The 20,711-nt window shown below is 43.8% G+C and overlaps 1 protein-coding gene across 1 annotated transcript in view; it reads right to left on the bottom strand.

Moving 5' to 3' along the window:
* Positions 1-20,711, bottom strand: part of LOC118915512 (putative tetratricopeptide repeat protein 41) — a 72,504-nt gene that overhangs the window by 5,112 nt on the left and 46,681 nt on the right. Inside the window, 3 exon segments of the mRNA XM_057508347.1 lie at positions 15,479-15,601; positions 16,486-16,648; positions 18,889-19,048. Of these exon segments, the coding sequence (XP_057364330.1) occupies positions 15,479-15,601; positions 16,486-16,648; positions 18,889-19,048 (446 nt within the window).

Here is a 20,711-nt window from a genome sequence, read left to right as displayed (position 1 = left end):
TATCGGATGTGTCATTTTCAAATATATTCTCCCATACTGTAGGGATCCTTCTTGTTCTATTGATGGTGTCTTTTGCTGTACAGAAGCTTTTCAGCTTAATATAGTCCCACTTACTCATTTTTGCTGTTGTTTTCCTTGCCCGGGGAGATATGTTCAAGAAGAGGTCACTCATGTTTATGTCTAAGAGGTTTTCGCCTATGTTTTCTTCCAGGATTTTAATGGTTTCATGGCTTACATTCAGGTCTTTGATCCATTTTGAGTTTACTTTTGTATATGGGGTTAGACAATGGTCCAGTTTCATTCTCCTACATGTAGCTGTCCAGTTTTGCCAGCACCACCTGTTGAAGAGACTGTCATTTCGCCATTGTATGTCCATGGCTCCTTTATCAAATATTAATTGACCATATATGTCTGGGTTAATGTCTGGATTCTCTAGTCTGTTCCATTGGTCTGTGGCTCTGCTCTTGTGCCAGTACCAAATTGTCTTGATTACTATGGCTTTATAGTAGAGCTTGAAGTTGGGGAGTGAGATCCCCCCTACTTTATTCTTCTTTCTCAGGATTGCTTTGGCTATTCGGGGTCTTTGGTGTTTCCATATGAATTTTTGAATTATTTGTTCCAGTTCATTGAAGAATGTTGCTGGTAGTTTCATAGGGATTGCATCAAATCTGTATATTGCTTTGGGCAGGATGGCCATTTTAACGATATTAATTCTTCCTAGCCACGAGCATGGGATGAGTTTCCATCTGTTAGTGTCCCCTTTAATTTCTCTTAAGAGTGACTTGTAGTTTTCAGAGTATAAGTCTTTCACTTCTTTGGTTAGGTTTATTCCTAGGTATTTTATTTTTTTTGATGCAATTGTGAATGGAGTTGTTTTCCTGATTTCTCTCTCTGTTGGTTCATTGTTAGTATATAGGAAAGCCACAGATTTCTGTGTGTTGATTTTGTATCCTGCAACTTTGCTGTATTCCGATATCAGTTCTAGTAGTTTTGGGGTGGAGTCTTTAGGGTTTTTTATGTACAGTATCATGTCATCTGCAAATAGTGACAGTTTAACTTCTTCTTTACCAATCTGGATTCCTTGTATTTCTTTATTTTGTCTGATTGCCGTGGCTAGGACCTCCAGTACTATGTTAAATAACAGTGGAGAGAGTGGGCATCCCTGTCTAGTTCCCGATCTCAGAGGAAATGCTTTCAGCTTCTCGCTGTTCAATATAATGTTGGCTGTGGGTTTATCATAGATGGCCTTTATTATGTTGAGGTAGTTGCCCTCTATTCCCATTTTGCTGAGAGTTTTTAACATGAATGGATGTTGAACTTTGTCAAATGCTTTTTCAGCATCTATGGAGATGATCATGTGGTTTTTGTCTTTCTTTTTGTTGATGTGGTGGATGATGTTGATGGACTTTCGAATGTTGTACCATCCTTGCATCCCTGGGATGAATCCCACTTGGTCATGGTGTATGATCCTTTTGATGTATTTTTGAATTCGGTTTGCTAATATTTTGTTGAGTATTTTTGCATCTACGTTCATCAGGGATATTGGTCTGTAGTTTTCTTTTTTGGTGGGGTCTTTGCCTGGTTTTGGTATTATGGTGATGTTAGCTTCATAGAATGAGTTTGGGAGTATCCCCTCCTCCTCTATTTTTTGGAAAACTTTAAGAAGAATGGGTATTATGTCTTCCCTGTATGTCTGATAAAATTCCGAGGTAAATCCATCTGGCCCGGGGGTTTTGTTCTTTGGTAGTTTTTTGATTACCTCTTCAATTTCGTTGCTGGTAATTGGTCTGTTTAGATTTTCTGTTTCTTCCTGGGTCAATCTTGGAAGGTTATATTTTTCTAGGAAGTTGTCCATTTCTCCTAGGTTTCCCAGCTTGTTAGCATATAGGTTTTCATAGTATTCTCCAATAATTCTTTGCATTTCCGTGGGGTCCGTCGTGATTTTTCCTTTCTCGTTTCTGATACTGTTGATTTGTGTTGACTCTCTTTTCTTCTTAATAAGTCTGGCTAGAGGCTTATCTATTTTGTTTATTTTCTCGAAGAACCAGCTCTTGGTTTCATTGATTTTTGCTATTGTTTTATTCTTCTCAATTTTATTTATTTCTTCTCTGATCTTTATTATGTCCCTCCTTCTGCTGACCTTAGGCCTCATCTGTTCTTCTTTTTCCAATTTCGATAATTGTGACATTAGACCATTCATTTGGGATTGCTCTTCCTTTTTTAAACATGCTTGGATTGCTATATACTTTCCTCTTAAGACTGCTTTTGCTGTGTCCCACAGAAGTTGGGGCTTAGTGTTGTTGTTGTCATTTGTTTCCATATATTGCTGGATCTCCATTTTGATTTGGTCATTGATCCATTGATTATTTAGGAGCGTGTTGTTAAGCCTCCATGTGTTCGTGAGCCTCTTTGCTTTCTTTGTACAGTTTATTTCTAGTTTTATGCCTTTGTGGTCTGAAAAGTTGGTTGGTAGGATTTCAATCTTTTGGAATTTTCTGAGGCTCTTTTTGTGGCCTAGTATGTGGTCTATTCTGGAGAATGTTCCATGTGCACTTGAGAAGAATGTATATCCCGCTGCTTTTGGATGTAGAGTTCTATAGATGTCTATTAGGTCCATCTGCTCTACTGTGTTGTTCAGTGCTTCCGTGTCCTTACTTATTTTCTGCCCAGTGGATCTATCCTTTGGGGTGAGTGGTGTGTTGAAGTCTCCTAGAATGAATGCATTGCAGTCTATATCCCCCTTTAGTTCTGTTAGTATTTGTTTCACATATGCTGGTGCTCCTGTGTTGGGTGCATATATATTTAGAATGGTTATATCCTCTTGTTTGACTGAGCCCTTTATCATTATGTAGTGTCCTTCTTTATCTCTTGTTACTTTCTTTGTTTTGAAGTCTATTTTGTCTGATATTAGTACTGCAACCCCTGCTTTCTTCTCACTGTTGTTTGCTTGAAATATGTTTTTCCATCCCTTGACTTTTAGTCTGTACATGTCTTTGGGTTTGAGGTGAGTTTCTTGTAAGCAGCATATAGATGGGTCTTGCTTTTTTATCCATTCTGTTACTCTGTGTCTTTTGATTGGTGCATTCAACCCATTAACATTTAGGGTGACTATTGAAAGATATGTACTTATTGCCATTGCAGGCTTTAAATTCGTGGTTACCAAAGGTTCAAGGTTAGCCTCTTTAGTATCTTACTGCCTAACTTAGCTCGCTTATTGAGCTGTTATATACACTGTCTGGAGATTCTTTTCTTCTCTCCCTTCTTGTTCCTCCTCCTCGATTCTTCATATGTTGGGTGTTTTGTGCTGTGCTCTTTCTAGGAGTGCTCCCATCTAGAGCAGTCCCTGTAAGATGTTCTGTAGAGGTGGTTTGTGGAAAGCAAATTCCCTCAGCTTTTGTTTGTCTGGGAATTGTTTAATCCCACCGTCATATTTGAATGATAGTCGTGCTGGATACAGTATCCTTGGTTCAAGGCCCTTCTGTTTCATTGTATTAAATATATCATGCCATTCTCTTCTGGCCTGTAGGGTTTCTGTTGAGAAATCTGACGTTAGCCTGATGGGTTTCCCTTTATAGGTGACCTTTTTCTCTCTAGCTGCCTTTAACACTCTTTCCTTGTCCTTGATCTTTGCCATTTTAATTATTATGTGTCTTGGTGTTGCCCTTCTTGGATCCTTTCTGTTGGGGGTTCTGTGTATTTCCGTGGTCTGTTTGATTACTTCCTCCCCCAGTGTGGGGAAGTTTTCAGCAATTATTTCTTCTAAGATACTTTCCATCTCTTTGCCTCTCTCTTCTTCTTCTGGGACCCCTATGATACGGATATTGCTCCTTTTAGATTGGTCACACAGTTCTCTTAATATTGTTTCATTCCTGGAGATCCTTTTGTCTCTCTCTATGTCAGCTTCCATGCGTTCCTGTTCTCTGATTTCAATTCCATCAATGGCCTCTTGCATTCTATCCATTCTGCTTATAAACCCTTCCAGAGTTTGTTTCATTTCTGCGATCTCCTTTCTGGCATCTGTGATCTCTTTCCAGACTTCATCCCATTTTTCTTGCGTATTTCTCTGCATCTCTGTCAGCATGTTTATGATTCTTATTTTGAATTCTTTGTCAGGAAGACTGGTTAGGTCTGTCTCCTTCTCTGGTGTTGTCTCTGTGATCTTTGTCTGCCTGTAGCTTTGCCTTTTCATGGTGATAGGAATAGTCTGCAGAACTGGGACGAGTGACGGCTGGAAGGACTTCCTTTCTTGTTGGTTTGTGGCCCTCCTCTCCTGGGAGAACAGCGGCCTCTAGTGGCTTGTGCTGCGCAGCTGCGCGCAGACAGGGTTTCTGCTTCCTGCCCGGCTGCTATGGAGTTAATCTCCGCTGTTGCTGTGGGCGTGGCCTGGCTCGGGCAGCTACTCCAAAATGGTGGAGTCGCGTTGGAGCAGGAGCTGCTGGGAGGCTATTTATCTCCGTAAGGGGCCTCCCTGCTCCCTGCAGCCCAGGGGTTAGGGTGCCCAGAGATCCCGGATTCCCTACCTCTGGATTAAGTGGCCCGCCCTGCCCCTTTAAGACTTCCAAAAAGCACCCGCCAAAACAAAACAACGACCACAAAAAAAAAAACAAGAAAAAAAATTTTTTTAATTAAAAAAAAAAAAAAAATTTTTTTTAATTAAAAAAAAAAAAAAGGTGGTCGTTCGTTTTTCTTTATTCTCCGGTGCCAGCCTCAGGCCTCTGCTCACCGGTCTTTCTGCCCTGTTTCCCTAATATTGGGGTCCCTGTCCCTTTAAGACTTCCAAAAAGCGCTCGCCAAAACAAAGCAGCAAAAAAGCAAAAAAAAAATGGTCGCGCGCTTTTCTTATGTCCTCTGTCGCCCAGCCTCCAGTGCCTGCTCACTGTTCTTGCTGCCCTGTTTTCCCAGTATCGAGGGCCCTGCACTCTGGCCCGGATGGCTGGGGCTGGGTGTTCGGCAGTCCTGGGCTCCGTCTCCCTCCCGCTCTGCCTGCTCTTCTCCCGCCGGGAGCTGGGGGGAGGGGCGCTCGGCTCCCGCGGGGCCGGGGCTTGTATCTTACCCCCTTCGCGAGGCGCTGGGTTCTCGCAGGTGCGGATGTGGTCTGGATATTGTCCTGTGTCCTCTGGTCTTTATTCTAGGAAGGGTTGTCTTTGTTATATTTTCATAGATATATGTTGTTTTGGGAGGAGATTTCCGCTGCTCTACTCATGCCGCCATCTTCCGCCCCCCTTTCTCCTGGTCCAGCCTTTCACCATTTATTCTTTTAATTGGACACATATCCACATGTTTAAAAATGAAAATGTATGAAGATATGAAGCAAAAAGTGTCTCCAGTCTTGGTCCCCATGTGGGCCATCTCCTCCTTAAAACATGTGTCCTTCCATAGAATTTTCAGTACATGTTCGTTGTCTTTTAAAGAGGAGAAAACTGAAAGTCAAGTAACTTACTCCAGTTTGTGGTAGGATAACCCTGGGCTTGCCTCATCCCTGAGCCCATGCCCTTGACTGCCTCTTCCCTCTTACTGGATTGTCCTTTCAGCTGGAGAGGAGCCTTGCACCTCCTCCCACTGCTCATCCTTGCCCTGGATGGGGAGAGAACCTAGTATTTAATTATGCATTCTGTTGGTCCTTCTGTGTACATTATCTCATTAAATCTTCAGAATAACCCTATAGGCAGACATGATTATATGCTCTTTGAGCCGTAAGAAAATTAAGACTCAGAGAGATAATGGCCACAGAAAAATAGAAGAAAATAGCAGAACTGGGATTCAAACCCAGGTCCCTAGAAACCAAGCAGCATAACTTCTCAAAGTGGGAAAAGAGAACACTGATCTCCCTGCTGTGTTGGTTCCTTAGTTTTCCATAAAACTACAACTAGGAAGGAACCATCAGTTATCTTTTCCATTTTGTACTTCTAGATGGAGCCATACCCACCTTATTTCCAACAGATTGTGAACTGGGGCTGGGAATAGTGGGGAAAAGTCCTCCTAACTTCCCTGAAAATTTTTAATGGCAAATTTCCTTTTTTCACCTCAGACTTAATATTAAAAATAAAGTGGTATCTTTATGATTTACTATGGAAAAAGAAAGCAAGATTTTTGCAACAGCAGATCTGCATTATTTACCCCTGAACCCACAGCTGCAGTTCACGTGGTTGTCACCAGCTAACAAGGAAAATCTCAGGTGTTGACAGAGGTCCTCGGAAAGTGTCCTCGAGTGAGTCCAGACTCTGTGGACACTATCTAACAACGAGCTTGTGCACTGTGCTGGGAGCTGGTGAGTTAAGAAGTAGAGGGCCCAGGCTACAAATGTGTAATGAAATATCTAAAGTTTCTTGGTTGAAAGTTTCTTTTGTTTGGTAAGTGTGCTATGTCTAAAGTTTTTTCCAGAAGCCCTTCAGTTTAAGAAATTAAGCTTGTTTACTCATTCTTTCAATAAATGTATGTCTTATACATTTTAGGGAGGGAGAAAGCTATCTATCATTGTCCCAAATAAAGTAAAAAGTTGCAACTGGATGTCTCCATGAGCCTTCAATTTCTTCCCCAATGAAAATAATAAAAGAAGGTGTGTGTGTTTGGGGGCAGTGGGGAGGGGGTCCTCTACCCCTCTCCACTGAGACCATTGCTGTGTGTGATGCCCCACACCCTCTACCAATGTCTGTCACAGCACATATCACAGTGAGGGGGCAGTTATCTTTTATGTGCTTTTCTTCCTAACAAGATCACAAAGTCCTAGAGCCCACAAACAGCAGAAAGAGCAAGGGATTTAGGGTCAGAGGACAGGCTTCCAAGTCCTACATCTACTACTTATTAGGGACCTGCTGCTCATAGGGACCTAGCTGCAGGTGGAAAACGGTGACCTCTATCATCTGCCTCCAATATTCATGAGCTCACTCTGCACCAATTCAAGGGGCTGGGCCTATGTAGGTCCCACCTTTGGGTAGAGAGAACAAATTCATTGTTCTCTCTCAAACAGGCTTTTGTCCCTACCACTCCACCGAAATTAAAGGTTCCCGGTGTCCTCTACATTGCTAAACTGAGTGGTCTGCTCTCAACCTCGTAGTCCAGTTATCAGCCCTCCCCTTTCTCAGCTTCCATAATTTTTCTGATTCTATAACTCTTTCCTCTGCCCACTCCTTAAGTACTGGCATTCTCCCAAGTTCTATCTCCTCCACCTTCTTGTCTTATATTCTGCCTGGCTCTTTCAACCATTCTACTGAGTGTATGCTAAGCACTTGCAAATGTTTTTCTCTTCTAGCTCCCAAGCACCAGACTCACATATCCTACTACCTCCGGAATGTCTCCACTCAGACGAGAGATTCAAACTCAACATGCCCCAAATTAACTCATCGTGGCTCCCACCCCCACCCCCAGCCTGTGCTTCCTATCTTGGAATGGAAGCAGCAGATCCACCCAGTTGCACTGGCCTCTGGTGTGGCCACAAACTGGGGAATACCCTGGACTGATCCCTTTCCCTCACCTCCCATATTCCAATCCAGCACTGAGCTCTGTTGGATTTACCTATTCAGTCTCAAATACAACCTTTCTCTGCATTTCTGCTGTCCCTGTCGAGGGAACACAGGACACTCTCCCGTCTCCTCTCAGCCAATTCCATCCTCTATTCAGCCACAAGAGTTTTATATCTAAAATACAAATACAATGTTCCTCATGACCTTTAGTGCTGGAAATCCTAGAGCAGCTCCCCTTTGGAACCCTTTAACATGGCAGACAAGATTCTCCATGCTCTCAGCCTTGCTGGTCACTCCAACATTGTCTCTGAATCCTCCCCATTCCAGAGATTCTCACCGCCCTGATTCACCATCCTTGCCCTTGTTCATGCTTATCCTTCTTGCTTGAAATGCCCTTCCTCACCTTCTTCACCAGGCAAACACCTGTCAGGACTGACAGCCAAGTCACTTTCCCTGGAAAGTCTTACTTGCTGCCTCTTTTCTGTGATGCCCCACACCCTCTACCAATGTCTGTCACAGCACGTATCACAGTGGGGTTGGGGGGGCTGTTATCTTTTACGTGCTTTTCTTCCTAACAAGATCACAAAGTCCTAGAGCCCACAAACAGCAGAAAGAGCAAGGGATTGAGAGTCAGAGGACTGGGTTCCAAGTCTGACATCTACTACTTATTAGCTTTGAGGTTTTGGAATGTCACTTGATCTTTCTGAGCCTCAAGGCTTCTAGTATCTAAATCATAGGATTCTCTGATCAACTGAACTGGCGTAAGTCATGACACATCTGCTATTTTCTCAGCTTTAAATTAGCTGAGGTATCTCTGGAATCCCTTTCAGGTTTAAAAGTTTGCTACACTTACAAGGGCTATTTGACAGTTGTTCGCAACCAAGAGCATTTATAAACGTGTAGCTCATTAAAAATTACTAAGCATGCAACAGGTGAAAAGGAGGCCCTGCTAACAGACATAACCGGGATGGCTGGATTAACCAGGGCCCTCAAGTCCCTCTGCAAACATGCTACCTGGTGCCCGGGACGCTCTAACTGCGTGTGGCTAGTAGGCGTATCTCTGCTGTGCCGGCATCCCTCTGTTCTAACCGCTGAATCCCAGCAAGAGTCCATTGGATTTGTTAGTCCGGTTTTAGTAACTGAAGTAAGTATAATACAAACTGATCAGCTATGAGTGAGAAATGAAAGTTATCTTTTATGAAAAACATGCTAAATGCTTTGGAATTCTTTCAAATTATGAGTGTGCGAGACAACTATAAAAGATCAAGGGAGAGGCAAGGTAGCAGCCTAGGAGGATCCTGCAGACTGCATCACAATTAAGTTCTCACCCTACAGAAAGGAAAGGTAGAAGTGTGGGTGATGCATTTTGAAAAAGACTACATCTAATTCCAATCAGAGGACCCACTTAAAAAAAAAAAGACCTTGATTCTAAATTTTCAAGGTTGGGTAAAGAATTACATGTGTATGTTTAAGTTAAAATTAAAATGCAAAGTTGGTCTGTATCGCTTACCTGACTCTTTGGATTAAGGGACCTACTGCTATAGAAAAGAGAGTGCTGGCTGAGCCAAGCATTTTCAAAACAAATGGGAAGAAAAGGACTGACTCACCCTCCTAAAAGTCACCCACTAGAGCCTTTGCTTTATTTCTTCCTTCTAAATTTGACTGAGATGATTGGCATTTCTTTTTTAAAAGAATCCCAGGGACAGGGAAGTAACATAATGTTCATCTACCACACTTCATCCAAAATACACAAGTCAGTAGAGAACACTGAGCTTGATATAATGGGATATGAAATGCCACATTTCTGTTTTTTTCTTCCACTGAAATGATATCTCAATAGGCCGATTTAAAACACTTACCAGAGAAGGAGAACAATAAGATCTCTCTGTGTCAGAGTCAGCTTGGAACATAAATCACAAAAACGCTCTTTTCATCAAGAGGATTAGCACTAAAATCTCTAGTTAACAGTTCTATTAGATTAAGATTTGCTCTTGAGACTAGATCAAAGTTGAGAGGAGATGAGCTGCAAAAGGTATATTAAACAGATTTCATTCTGAATAAGTGCCTCACAAAACTGTGATAGAAATAAATTTGGGGATTTATCACCCCTCACAAATCTATCGTTTTAATATATGCTTACTATAATCTCACGCATTAAAATGTTATGAGGATAATTAAACTCTAAATTAGCAACGCAGGAAGCCCATTATTTTCATACCCCTTGGAGGATGACACTGGATTCTACATGTGGATCAAAAGTAAAACAAAAGACTAAGGAAGGTGCCAAGACTTTCAAGCAACAACTATCATCGTTACTATATAATCCACACTGAAAAGTCAACCCTAAAGATTATCGTTTCAGTAAGTTAAAATACAATTTGAGTCAACGTTGTGAGCCTAGAGCAGAGGCATCATTTCTGCTGGGTACCCAGGCAAACATACAAATACCCAGAAGGAAGCTGTTTATCCACTCCCTCACCCTCCCTGCACCGACAGAGTGCTCACAGCCAGCCCTCTTGCTGACACTTTGAAGATAGAATGAATGTCAAAGTCCCTGTACCTGGGGGTTCAGTCTGCCAGAGAGGTCACAATGCTCACACTGGAAGGAAACAGAAAACGGGTGTCAAAAAAACCTTTGAGCTTCTTCATAATTCTGGATTCACAATATTATTTTGGCTTATTATATTAGAGATCTCTTGTGCAGACAATGCTAGAGGAATGAATGACTAGGTTCCTAATACTCCCTCTGCTTTGCAGAAACCTTGCACTGGCTTTCAGTTGCCCTTATGGTAACATTCCAAATCCCTGAGTGCACCAAGGGGCTGAGTGACATCCTCCTTGTGCACCCTCTCCCCCACGCTGGTCTCTGCATTCTAGCCACACTGGCCATTTTAGCTCCTTCCAAGCTTGCAAATTGTTTCCCCTGCCCAGATGGCTCTTCCACCCCCAACAACCCCCACAATACTTAGCAAGTAACTTCTCATCCCTCCGATTCAGTTTCTGAGGGCAACTCCCTGAGATGCATCCCCCTCCATCTAACAGGTCAAGGTCCCCCGGAGTACTTGCATTTTGCCGTGATAGCACTTTCCACAATTGTAGTTAAACCACTGTGTATTCAGCTATCTAACAACCATCTCCCTAGTAGCACTTTCCACAGTGGCAGCTACAGTTTTGTACTTAGTTGTCTGACAGCCATCTGCCTCAGTGTGAACCCAGGGAAGGCAGTGTTGACCTCTGTCTGTCCTGTCCACTGCTATATCCCTAGGAACTGAAACAGAGACTGCCACCTGACAGATCCTCTCATTAGCCAAACTGTCTTCGGTTTCTTCTGAGCTCTTTTTCAGCTAGGCCTGTTGATCCTTCATGTTCATCTCTGCATAGTCCAGTTTTAGCAAAAATCCCATAAAGCCAGTTTAGCCATCCTCAACACCTGATCACCCTAGATAATCAGGTTCCTCATCCCCCACCATCCCCCAGGTGATGTCTGATCACTCTGGCCTATCTTCAGCAAGAATCCAATTAGGCCCATTTAGCCAGAATCCCCCAAAAAGCCCTAAGATGTTGCCTCTTAGTGCCCATAAGAGGATCACTGGTCACCAAGGCTTCTTCAGTCTTAAATCTCCACTTGCCCACAAGCAGGACTGCTGTCAATCAGCACACTGCCAATTTTCCTACTTCTCCCCCTATTACTCCTACATTTGTTCATGTGGTTCTGCCTAGAGTACACCTTTCCAGGCAATTCATACCTGCTGCTTCCTTAAGGGGCCCCCCAAGAAGCTTTCCTGCAAAACCTCCCACCACAGACCACTGTCTTGGTTTCCATTTAAGCATGGAATAACTCTGCAGAGAGCCTCGGAGAACTCACCATCCTCATTTTGCAGATAGGGCCAGAAACAGACCTGGGCCAGAAAGGTGACCTGCTGAAGGTCACATGCCTGATTGTGGCGAAGCTAAAACTAAAATCCAGTTCAGTCCCCTCTGACCAGGCTATGCTTTAAACCTTTCACCTTATCTCTTTTATTATAGGTTTGCTTTGCCTCCTGACTAAACAAGAAATTGCTTGGAGGCAGAAGTTAACTTTGGCTTTCATATCCCTCAGAACACTTTGGACAGTCCTTAAAGTGCAGGGGACCTAGTTTCCCTCTATTTTTCTGTTTGTTACTGAATCCAGAAGACACCAAGATAGACTGTTACCAAATTTAGAAGGTATGTTTAGAATGATATGAATTGAAACACAGGCAACATGGCATTCATAAAATTCATGTTGTGGAACCTAGGGGACCACTTCGAAGTAAGAGGTGGCCCCCTGCAGAGCACCCAAAGAACTGCCCCACAGGGGAGACAGGCCACAAACACAGGAAACGAACAGTGAGTACAGTTGACCCTTGACCAAGGTGGAGGTTAGGGACACCAACCCCATCCCCATGAAGTCAAAAATCCACATACAACTGTGACTCCCCTCAAACTGAACTACTAATAGCCTACTATTGACTGATAACATAAATAGTTGAATAATATATTTTGCATGTTATATGTATTATATACTATATTCTTGCACTAAAGTTAGCTAGAGAAAAGAAAACATCTTTTTTTGTCACAAATCTCTAAAAAATTTTCCCATATTTTTTGAAAAATATCTGTATGTAAGTGGAATCATGCAGTTCAAACCTATGTTGTTCAAAGATCGTTTCATACATGAGCATCATGAGAATCATGCAGTTCAAACCTATGTTGCTCAAAGATCATTTCATACATGAGCAATTAGAAGTCACAAAGGCAGAGGGATGCAAGCAATGCCTTTCAACTGAGCTGCCGTTCATATGTAAGTGCCCCAAGGGGGGGCGATAGGAGATTTGTTTATCTTTATGGGGTGGATGATTCTCCAAATCACCCCAGATCTACAAACTAGTCAAGTAAAATAAAATATTGCTACAATTCCATCATGCACTATAATGTATAAAGCACTAAAAATAAATGTAAACCGAGTACAGTATAATGGTCAGTATACCATCATTTTTTTTGTTCCTCAATGCAAAAATACATAGTGTCGATTTTAAAGAGGACTACTTCCATGACTAGTATTTGGTAACACTTTTACTACAGATGGCTTCAGATTTCTTTAAGAATGACTAATGGTGAGGAGTCCCCGTAAAATAAGAGACTCTGGCTTCTTCTTATTTTATGGAGTCCACTCAGGCACATTCCAATTAGACAGACACTTTCCAGTCAAGGTAGGTAAAAGGGATCAGGATATGCCACCCCAAAGTATGCCACATTGACATAAGAATTACTTTTAGCTGAAGGCATTTGAGTTCCTGAAATCTCTTGTATGCCTAAACAGCCTCCTGAAAAGACTCAATGTCATAAATCCCTCCCCTGGGGTAACTCAAATTTTCTTTGGTGACACAAGAAGCCATCACCTCGCCCAGACAGACAGTTACAAACTGCCTATCATCTCTTCTTCCAAGGGACCGTGTATCTTTCCAAAAACTAATTTGCTTTTCTAAAGTGCCCTTTCCCCTACTCAGGTACACAGACACCCACGTTCTAATCACCCCTGGGAGGTGCTCACTGCTGTGTGTTCCCATTTGTCAGCTGATGCACATGGTAATAAATTTGCTATTCTCATGTTATGCTATGTTTTCTGTCTAATTTTACAGCAGCCCAACAGGAAAACCCAGAAGCCTGGAGGAAAATAAATTTTTTCCCTCCCCTTCAGTTTTGGTAACAAAGGTAGCATTCCATTGGCTGGGACATCTTGCTTGGTCCAGAAGCTGCAATTAGATCTCGGACCTCTTACAAAAGCCACAGAAAGTAAGACCTCTTACCAAAGTTAGCCTTCCAGATTCCTGTCTGCAGGATCCAGTGGAATGAGGATGGTAAAAATCTCTTTCTGTCTTTTCAGTTTAATTTTCATGTTCAGCCCAGGGGCCCAAAGAGGGTCAAGGAAAAGTTTTTTCTCTACTACGTAGGAAAACTGAAATTATATCCTACATATTGAAGGACAACAGATCCACATGTCTCCATAGACAGTCTACTTTCCCTCCTAACCCTGTCATCCTCATGCACTGAAGATCCTGGTCTGCTCTCACCACCACAGATTGAAACCAAAACCCAAGAATCTCCCAGTAACATCCGAACTAACCATCTACAATATTCCTATTGTATTGAAGTTAAATGAACTAACTTCAACAGCAGTCGATAAAAACAACAAAATGGTGGCAAGATAGGGCTCCTCACAGAAAAATACTTGATCATAACCACACAGCAGATTGACTGCAAAACTGAAATGTCTGCTAAAGGTTCATTTAAGAAGTCACAGAAACACTGCAGTTCCAAGTACAGAAGCCTTCTTAGCTGAAAGTAAATAAATATATTATACTTCCATCTTAGACCACACACCAGAACTGGTAACAAAATATTATATGAAGCAACCAGACTGGGTATGTTAGTTCCTTTTCCATAGATTTTCTCCAGGTTTGCATCTGCATTTGCTGTTTGTAAACAATATCTTTCATACACTCAGCCTAGAAACCCTTACTGGGAAAAAAAAAAATGTCCACACACCACACACTCCCAAATCTATGGACTGAAAATATTCTTTCCTTGCAAGCACTGACTATTTTAAGCCTTTTTTCTTCCTCAGCAAATGACTGGGCTGCAAACAATCATGTGTTCTTGTAAAACAGATGGCAAACCTATATGCTGGGGAAAGTGATTGGTTCAGGGTTTCTCAGTCTCAGTACTACTGACATTTGGGGCTAGATAATTTGTTGTTAAGGAGGCTGTCCTGGGTATTGTAAAGTGTTTAGCAGCGTCCCAGGCCTCTACCTACTCAATGACAGTAGCACTCCCTGCCCCCACTCATGACAATCAAAAGTTTCTCAAGACTTTTGTCCTCAGGGACAAAATCACCTCTGGATGAAAACAACTCACTTAGGCTAAAGTAGATTGTGTCCTGTGGCAATGAGATCTCAGGAAACCCAACAGTGTTTCTAGTCATGACACTTCATGGAAAATATTTCTTGTATAGCTGCCTGGAAGAAATAAATAAAGCTGCCCTAGATCTGAGAGGTCTCTATTTGGCACAACCCATTTATTGGAGGCACAAAGGTTGGGGAGTGCTGCCCTATGGGACCCACACCCCCGATGCCCCCACCCCACTCTCCCTCACACTGTCCAAGCACTTTGCAGCCTCCAGTTCAACCCTCTATTCTCCTCAGTTCCCAAGATTGGCAGCACGCTCCAGGCAAATGACACAATCCACTGAGTGGCCACTATTTGTAGAACAGGCTAATGGACTACTGAGCCAAATAAGTCCTGAAGCAGTAAAAGGTGAGGTCCAGCCACTCTGATCCCAGGCAAGAGCAGAGCCTAGAGAGTAGACCCTTCTCTCATGAAGACTCTGAGGAGTTCTTCCCCAGGACCCCGTAGGACTGCCCTGAACATGTAAATCCGCCCAGCTGAGCTAGTACCCATGACGAAGACACCCAGCCCTCACCAGAAACCAGAGGTAATAATAACATTCTGGTGGAAGCAACTCAAAGACAGAATTGGAACTCATCCCATGAAGGGGGAAAAGCAGTAATTACAGAAGCAACAGGCAGCGAGAGGGACGGACCCAACCCCAGCCTAGGAGTCCACTCCCAGCCCCTTCCTTCTACCCTGTGAGGACACAGTGAGAAAACAGCTGTCTATGACCCAAAATGGGCCCTCATCAGACACCAAATCTGCGGGTGTCTCGATCTTGGACTTCTAGCCTTCAGGATTGTGAGAAATAAATTCTTGTTATTTAAGCCACCCAGTCTGTGATATTCTGTTACAGCAGCCTGAACAGACTAAGACATTTTCCTAATAAGGAAAGGTAAATAAGTAGCAATCAAAGTTGAAAATATGTGGAAAAGGAACTGCTTGCTTCCAGACTGAAGACATTTTTAGAATAAATGAAGTCTAAAAATGAAACAAAGGGCAGTCACCTGCTTCTAATAAAAACACATCAGCACAATTACCTAATTTACACAGTGTCGTCTAAGCTAATGCTCAGTTGCTTCCTGATGAACAATGAGCTGGTCGCTGTGACTGCATTTTCCTTTATTTTTATCACTTGTTTATAATATTCAGTTGCTTGCTTCTTTTGACATCTAGAAAAGAGAAATTCAATTAAAGTTTCCTACTGAAGAAGTATTGCACTCATTCATTCATTCAACAAGCATTCACTGAATGCTGGCACAGAGCTGGGGTGCAAAGGTGAATAAGCCTGAACCTCACCCTCAGAGGATTTCCCAAAATAGGAGGAGAGATTGGAGAGTGAAACAGAGGACTGAGCACTCAGGATGGGCACTGAGTGCAAACCCAAGAGTTTTGAACTTTCATATTGAATTTTCATTGAGAGAACGATGTGATCCAATTTGCATTTGAGAATATGTGCCTGGCTGGGGTGTGGAGGATAAATGGAAGCTGGTGAGGCTCTAGGCAGGGAGGCCCAGTGGTACAAAGGAAGACTGAGGAGGGTGTGGGCGAGCGCAGCGGCCATGATGTGTAGGCAGCCTGGAGTGGCTGGCTCCCCTGACTGCTGCAGTCCTGGCGCTGGGAGCCCTGCAGCAGGCACATGGGCAGAATGACTTGGTAGGGGCTTGAGCGCTAAGTCGGGTGGCCCCGCGGGGACACAGCGATTAGGCACAGAAGCTCCACACTCAGACTCCCTGGGTGCTAGTCCTGGAGCAGCCACTTAAAACCTGGGCAAGCATCTTAATCTCCTAAACCTCAGTTTTCTCATGTGCAAAATGAAGATAACGGAGTTGTGAGGAGCAAATGAGAAAATGTATATAATGTGTTTGGCACAGGGACTGATAACATATATCATAAAGACGATGCCACAGTGTGTACACTGGGTGCGACAGGAGAAGATGCATCTTGTCAGGGAGAGGAGGTGAGGTGCTCAGTCTTGAGAACGCTGACTCGGAAATGTCCAGAGACTTTGGAATACTCAAAAGGAGACGTGCAACAGGCACCTGGAGGCACACACCTGCAGCTGATGATAGAGCTCCGAGAAGGAGCTGGACACAAGGAGCCAGCACCACCGGGAGTGACGGCAGAAACCCCAGGCATCCGTGAGGAGGAGGTGCGGAGCCTGAGACAAGTAGAGCCTAGGAACTGAACCCAGAGAGCCCTGCCATTTGGACACGAGTCTGGGAGAGAAAGTGGAAACCCACAAAAGAACTTGAGAAGGCATGGACAGAGGCAATACCCACCAGAGAGGGGATCACAGAAGCCAGGGGGGCATTGCTCCAGGAATGGAGACATCAAACCCTGTCCAGTACTTCAGCAGGAGAGGGCCAACGAGATCGGAAAGCACATTTAGCCTGTTCCTGATGGCTTCCATAGGAGTGGGGGACATGATTTGGGTGGCGGTGGAAGTCAAATGGCAGAAAATGGCAAGTGAAGGGGTAAGGGAACCCGGCTGTGAGGAGGATGCTGATGAAAGTAGCTGCTGAGGGATGGAGACAGAGTTGAGGAAGAGTAGGCGACATTTATTTTGCTGAGAAGGTATCAGTTTTCCTCTCGAGACCATATTCATTCTTCTCTGTCTTGTTTATCAAAATGTTTTATTTGACCTCATTTATCCAGCCCTACCCATCCCTATTCTACGAGGCCCTCAGGATCCCATGGATCATTTCTCTAGTGTGTGACAGCAGTCTCACGGGCTCCTGGCCACCAGGACAAAGGATTGACAGCACAGCAAAGTATCCCCTGGTCTTAACCAATGTTTATAAAAATCCTGTCCTAAGGACAATTTTCAACAAGGAAAAAGGCTTCTCTGTTGTTTCATAAGGTTGACCTCTGACAATGAGACCAAGTATGGTCAGGTCCCCTGACACAGAGGCAGCATTAAGTGTCTGTGACTCACACCCTTCAAGCTCCGGATTTGCAGTGGAGCAGAGGGGCGGTAGCGATGACTCAGTCAGTGTGCTATGCGTTCAGATTTTTCTTTTATGAGACAATGGTCCTAGTGTCAAGTTTTTGGTTCTCTAAAGAAAGTCCAGTTCTTTGCTCACGGCACTGGTCTTCTAAGGAACAAAAGGAGGCTTATGTGGTGTCAAGTACCTCAACAACTACCTGCTGGGGAGCAAAATGATAATGCTAAGAACTCAATTCATTGAACTCTTGGCATGTGCCAGGCATTCTGTTCAGCACTTTACATAAAGGATCTCAACCCTCAAGATCATCCTGTGAGGAAGATCCTATTACCACTCTCACTTAACCAATGAGGAAATGAATGAGATAACAACGTATCAAGGACATAGCCAAGTTCTCACTGTTACTAACTTGACCCAGGCAATCAGACCCCAGAGCCCTCCTTCCCACCTCCTCCCTACTATGTAGCACCTGTCATCTTACCCTCAGATACTCCCTCATGTGCACGAGTCTTTCTAACAGCAAATGCTCTTAGAAAGGTTTAACACCTATGTGCACTTAGATGTTAGAGATTACCAACATCACATTCTTCCCGAAAGTGGGAAGAGGTCACCTTTCTGGTGAGAGGTGAAAGGGAAATTATGTTGAAGAAAGCTGACAGTGAAAGGCAAGTCAGAGAAGCTACAAAAACAAAACTTCAGAATTTAACCTAGAACATCCCCAAGCTACTGGATAGGCTAAATCAGCTATGAAAGAGTAAAAGCCGGGGCACAAGGAAGGGTGTGCTGAGCCCACCCTGGACCACTGGAATCCCCCAGCTGACCCACAGACAATAATAAATGGCTGTTGCTTTAAGCTGCTGAGTTGAGGGATGGTTATACAGTAAAAGCTAACTGATACAGCCCTTTCAGTATTACATAAGCCTGGAGTCCTTTAGTTTAGTCTGACTGTAAATCAATGGTTCAAAAATGCTTAATATCTTCACTCACCAAACATTTTTTGTCTCTGCTCTCTTAGTGGCACCACAGCAGCCTCAAGCATCAAACACAGGAGATTAAATCACAGCCACCATCAGTGAGTTCGCAACTACATGCCAGGCACCGTTCTGTGTGCTCTCCTGTCTCCTATGAACGCTTTCGGTCTCACAACAACATGAAATGTAGATACTGTTTTTATCACTTCCTGACAAATATGGGAAATGTGACCCAGAAAGCTTAAAGAGCAGAGAGCCAGTGAGTGGAGAACTGGAATTTGAACCCAGAGAGTCAGGCTCTGAATGACCATCCTCACTGCTGGAAGCCTCCTTTTCTGAGGCTCCACAATGGCCTCCAACATTCTAAACACGTGGCCTGTCAGAAGAGGAGTGCGTTACGGTCCACCCTCACACGCCCGCCGGCCCACCGGAAGAACCAAGCCTGTAAATCACACACTACTTCCCTTTCCCGACGGCGGGTACAGCCCAGGCATCCGACTCTGGAGCAAGAGGTCATTCCTCTGCATGTATTCACCTTACCTTCTTGCTTCACCAAGTCCTGGTCATCCTCTAAAAAATCCATCAGTTTCGGCCACGCTTTCTGGAAGTACTGGATCCCTTTCTGGGTCGTCCCTATTTCAAGAGAGAGTTCTCCAATAGCATTCTGTGCTTCGAGAAGCATTTCTGTCATGGACTGACTCTGTACAAAATGAAAAGGAAACCACTCCTGAGGGACGGAGCAGATCAGGAACAGCCACCACACACACCCATCCAAGAAAGGCTCATATCATATGAACGTGCAAGAGATGGCACATTTCATGTTGTTTCTCAGGGAATCCTAAATATTTATAAAATATGATGAGAAACATTTATTGGGAGACACTGCAAACTAAAAATAAATTTTGGAAAATGTTTTCATAGGTTGTTAGTTAATAGTAAGAAAAATTCTGAAGACAAGAAAAATAGGACAATGTCTTATATATATTAAAGATCCCAGAGGAAGTAAAATTCAAGTGAACACCTGAAAAGATGTCTATGTGGCCCTTGAATTCAGACATGGCCAAAGATCTGCTAACTTTACATTTGACACATTTTTCTTAGATTACTGTCATCATTGGTTATGCAATACTTTATTCGATCCCACAATGTTAGCTCAGAAAAAGGGTTAACTGAGCCTGGCTCCCTGGTATGAATTCTTTCTGTTCTCCTGCACCTACTGAAAGTGCACTTTCCTGTCAAACTGACCTTCCACATCTTGAACCACAGCTTTCCTGCAAGCAGGTTGCATCTCCCCTGACATATTCTGATATATTCCTATATAACCAGGTGTGCTATCAAGTCCTCGGGCCAGTAGGCCTACAGTTCTTTCATACATTCCCTCATGTGTATCCTAAAGGTGCCCCTTTCTCAGCAGCAATCCTAGATTTCATCCCTCCTACTCACCTTTCCTATCCTCCCTTTCAAAGATGGCCTCCACATTGACTTGACTTAGATCAAACCTACCTGAAAAGTTGCCTCAGATATTGGCTAGGATTACAATTGGCTGCAAGTTAACAGAAAATCCAAATTAACAGTGACTTAATATCTCTCATGCGCAAGTCAGCAAGTGGGTGGCCTGGGGCTACAGACACACCACAGTGTCAGAGACTCGGGTTCCTTCCATCCTGTTGCTTGACCTTGCCTAACCTCCCTTCTCAAGGACACCTCTTGGTCTGAAATGGCTGTTTTATCTCCAGCCGTCATATCACAATCCAACCAGCAGGAAGGAGGAAAGAAGAGAAGAAAGCCACAACCCTTCACTTCCTGGAAACTTCTTAGAAGTTATCCCTATCACTTCCATTTACATCCTATCAGCCAAAACTTAAGCATGTGCTCATATCTAGGTTCAAGGAAAGCTAGGGGTCTTGGAGGCGGAGCCAACATGGCGGCGTGAGTAGGACAGTGGGAATCTCCTCCCAAAAACATATATACTTTTGAAAATACAACAAACACAACTAGCCCTAAAAGAGAGACCAGAAGACGCAGGACAGTGGCCAGACTGCAGCTACACCAGCGAGAACCCAGCGCCTGGTGAAAGGGGTAAGATACAAGCCCCGGACTGCGGGACCCGAGCGCCCCTCCCCCCAGCTCCCGGCGGGAGGGAGAGGGAGCCCAGGACTGCTGAACACCCAGCCCCAGCCATCCGGGCCAGAGCGCAGACACAGTACGTGCCCAGGGGGCCCTGGATACTGGGGGAACAGGGAGTAAGACTTCTGAGCGGGTGCCGAAGCTGATGCCCCTGTGACAAAGAAAAGCGGGGGCTTTTTGAAAGTCTTAAAGGGACAGGGACTTAACAGCTTGACGGAAACAACCCAGGTCACAGT

The sequence above is a fragment of the Manis pentadactyla genome, chromosome 10 (genome assembly GCF_030020395.1).
Source record: "Manis pentadactyla isolate mManPen7 chromosome 10, mManPen7.hap1, whole genome shotgun sequence".
Classification (NCBI taxonomy): domain Eukaryota; kingdom Metazoa; phylum Chordata; class Mammalia; order Pholidota; family Manidae; genus Manis; species Manis pentadactyla.
The sequence above is the reverse complement of the archived record's forward strand: the minus strand, read 5'-3'. Positions and strand labels throughout refer to the sequence as shown.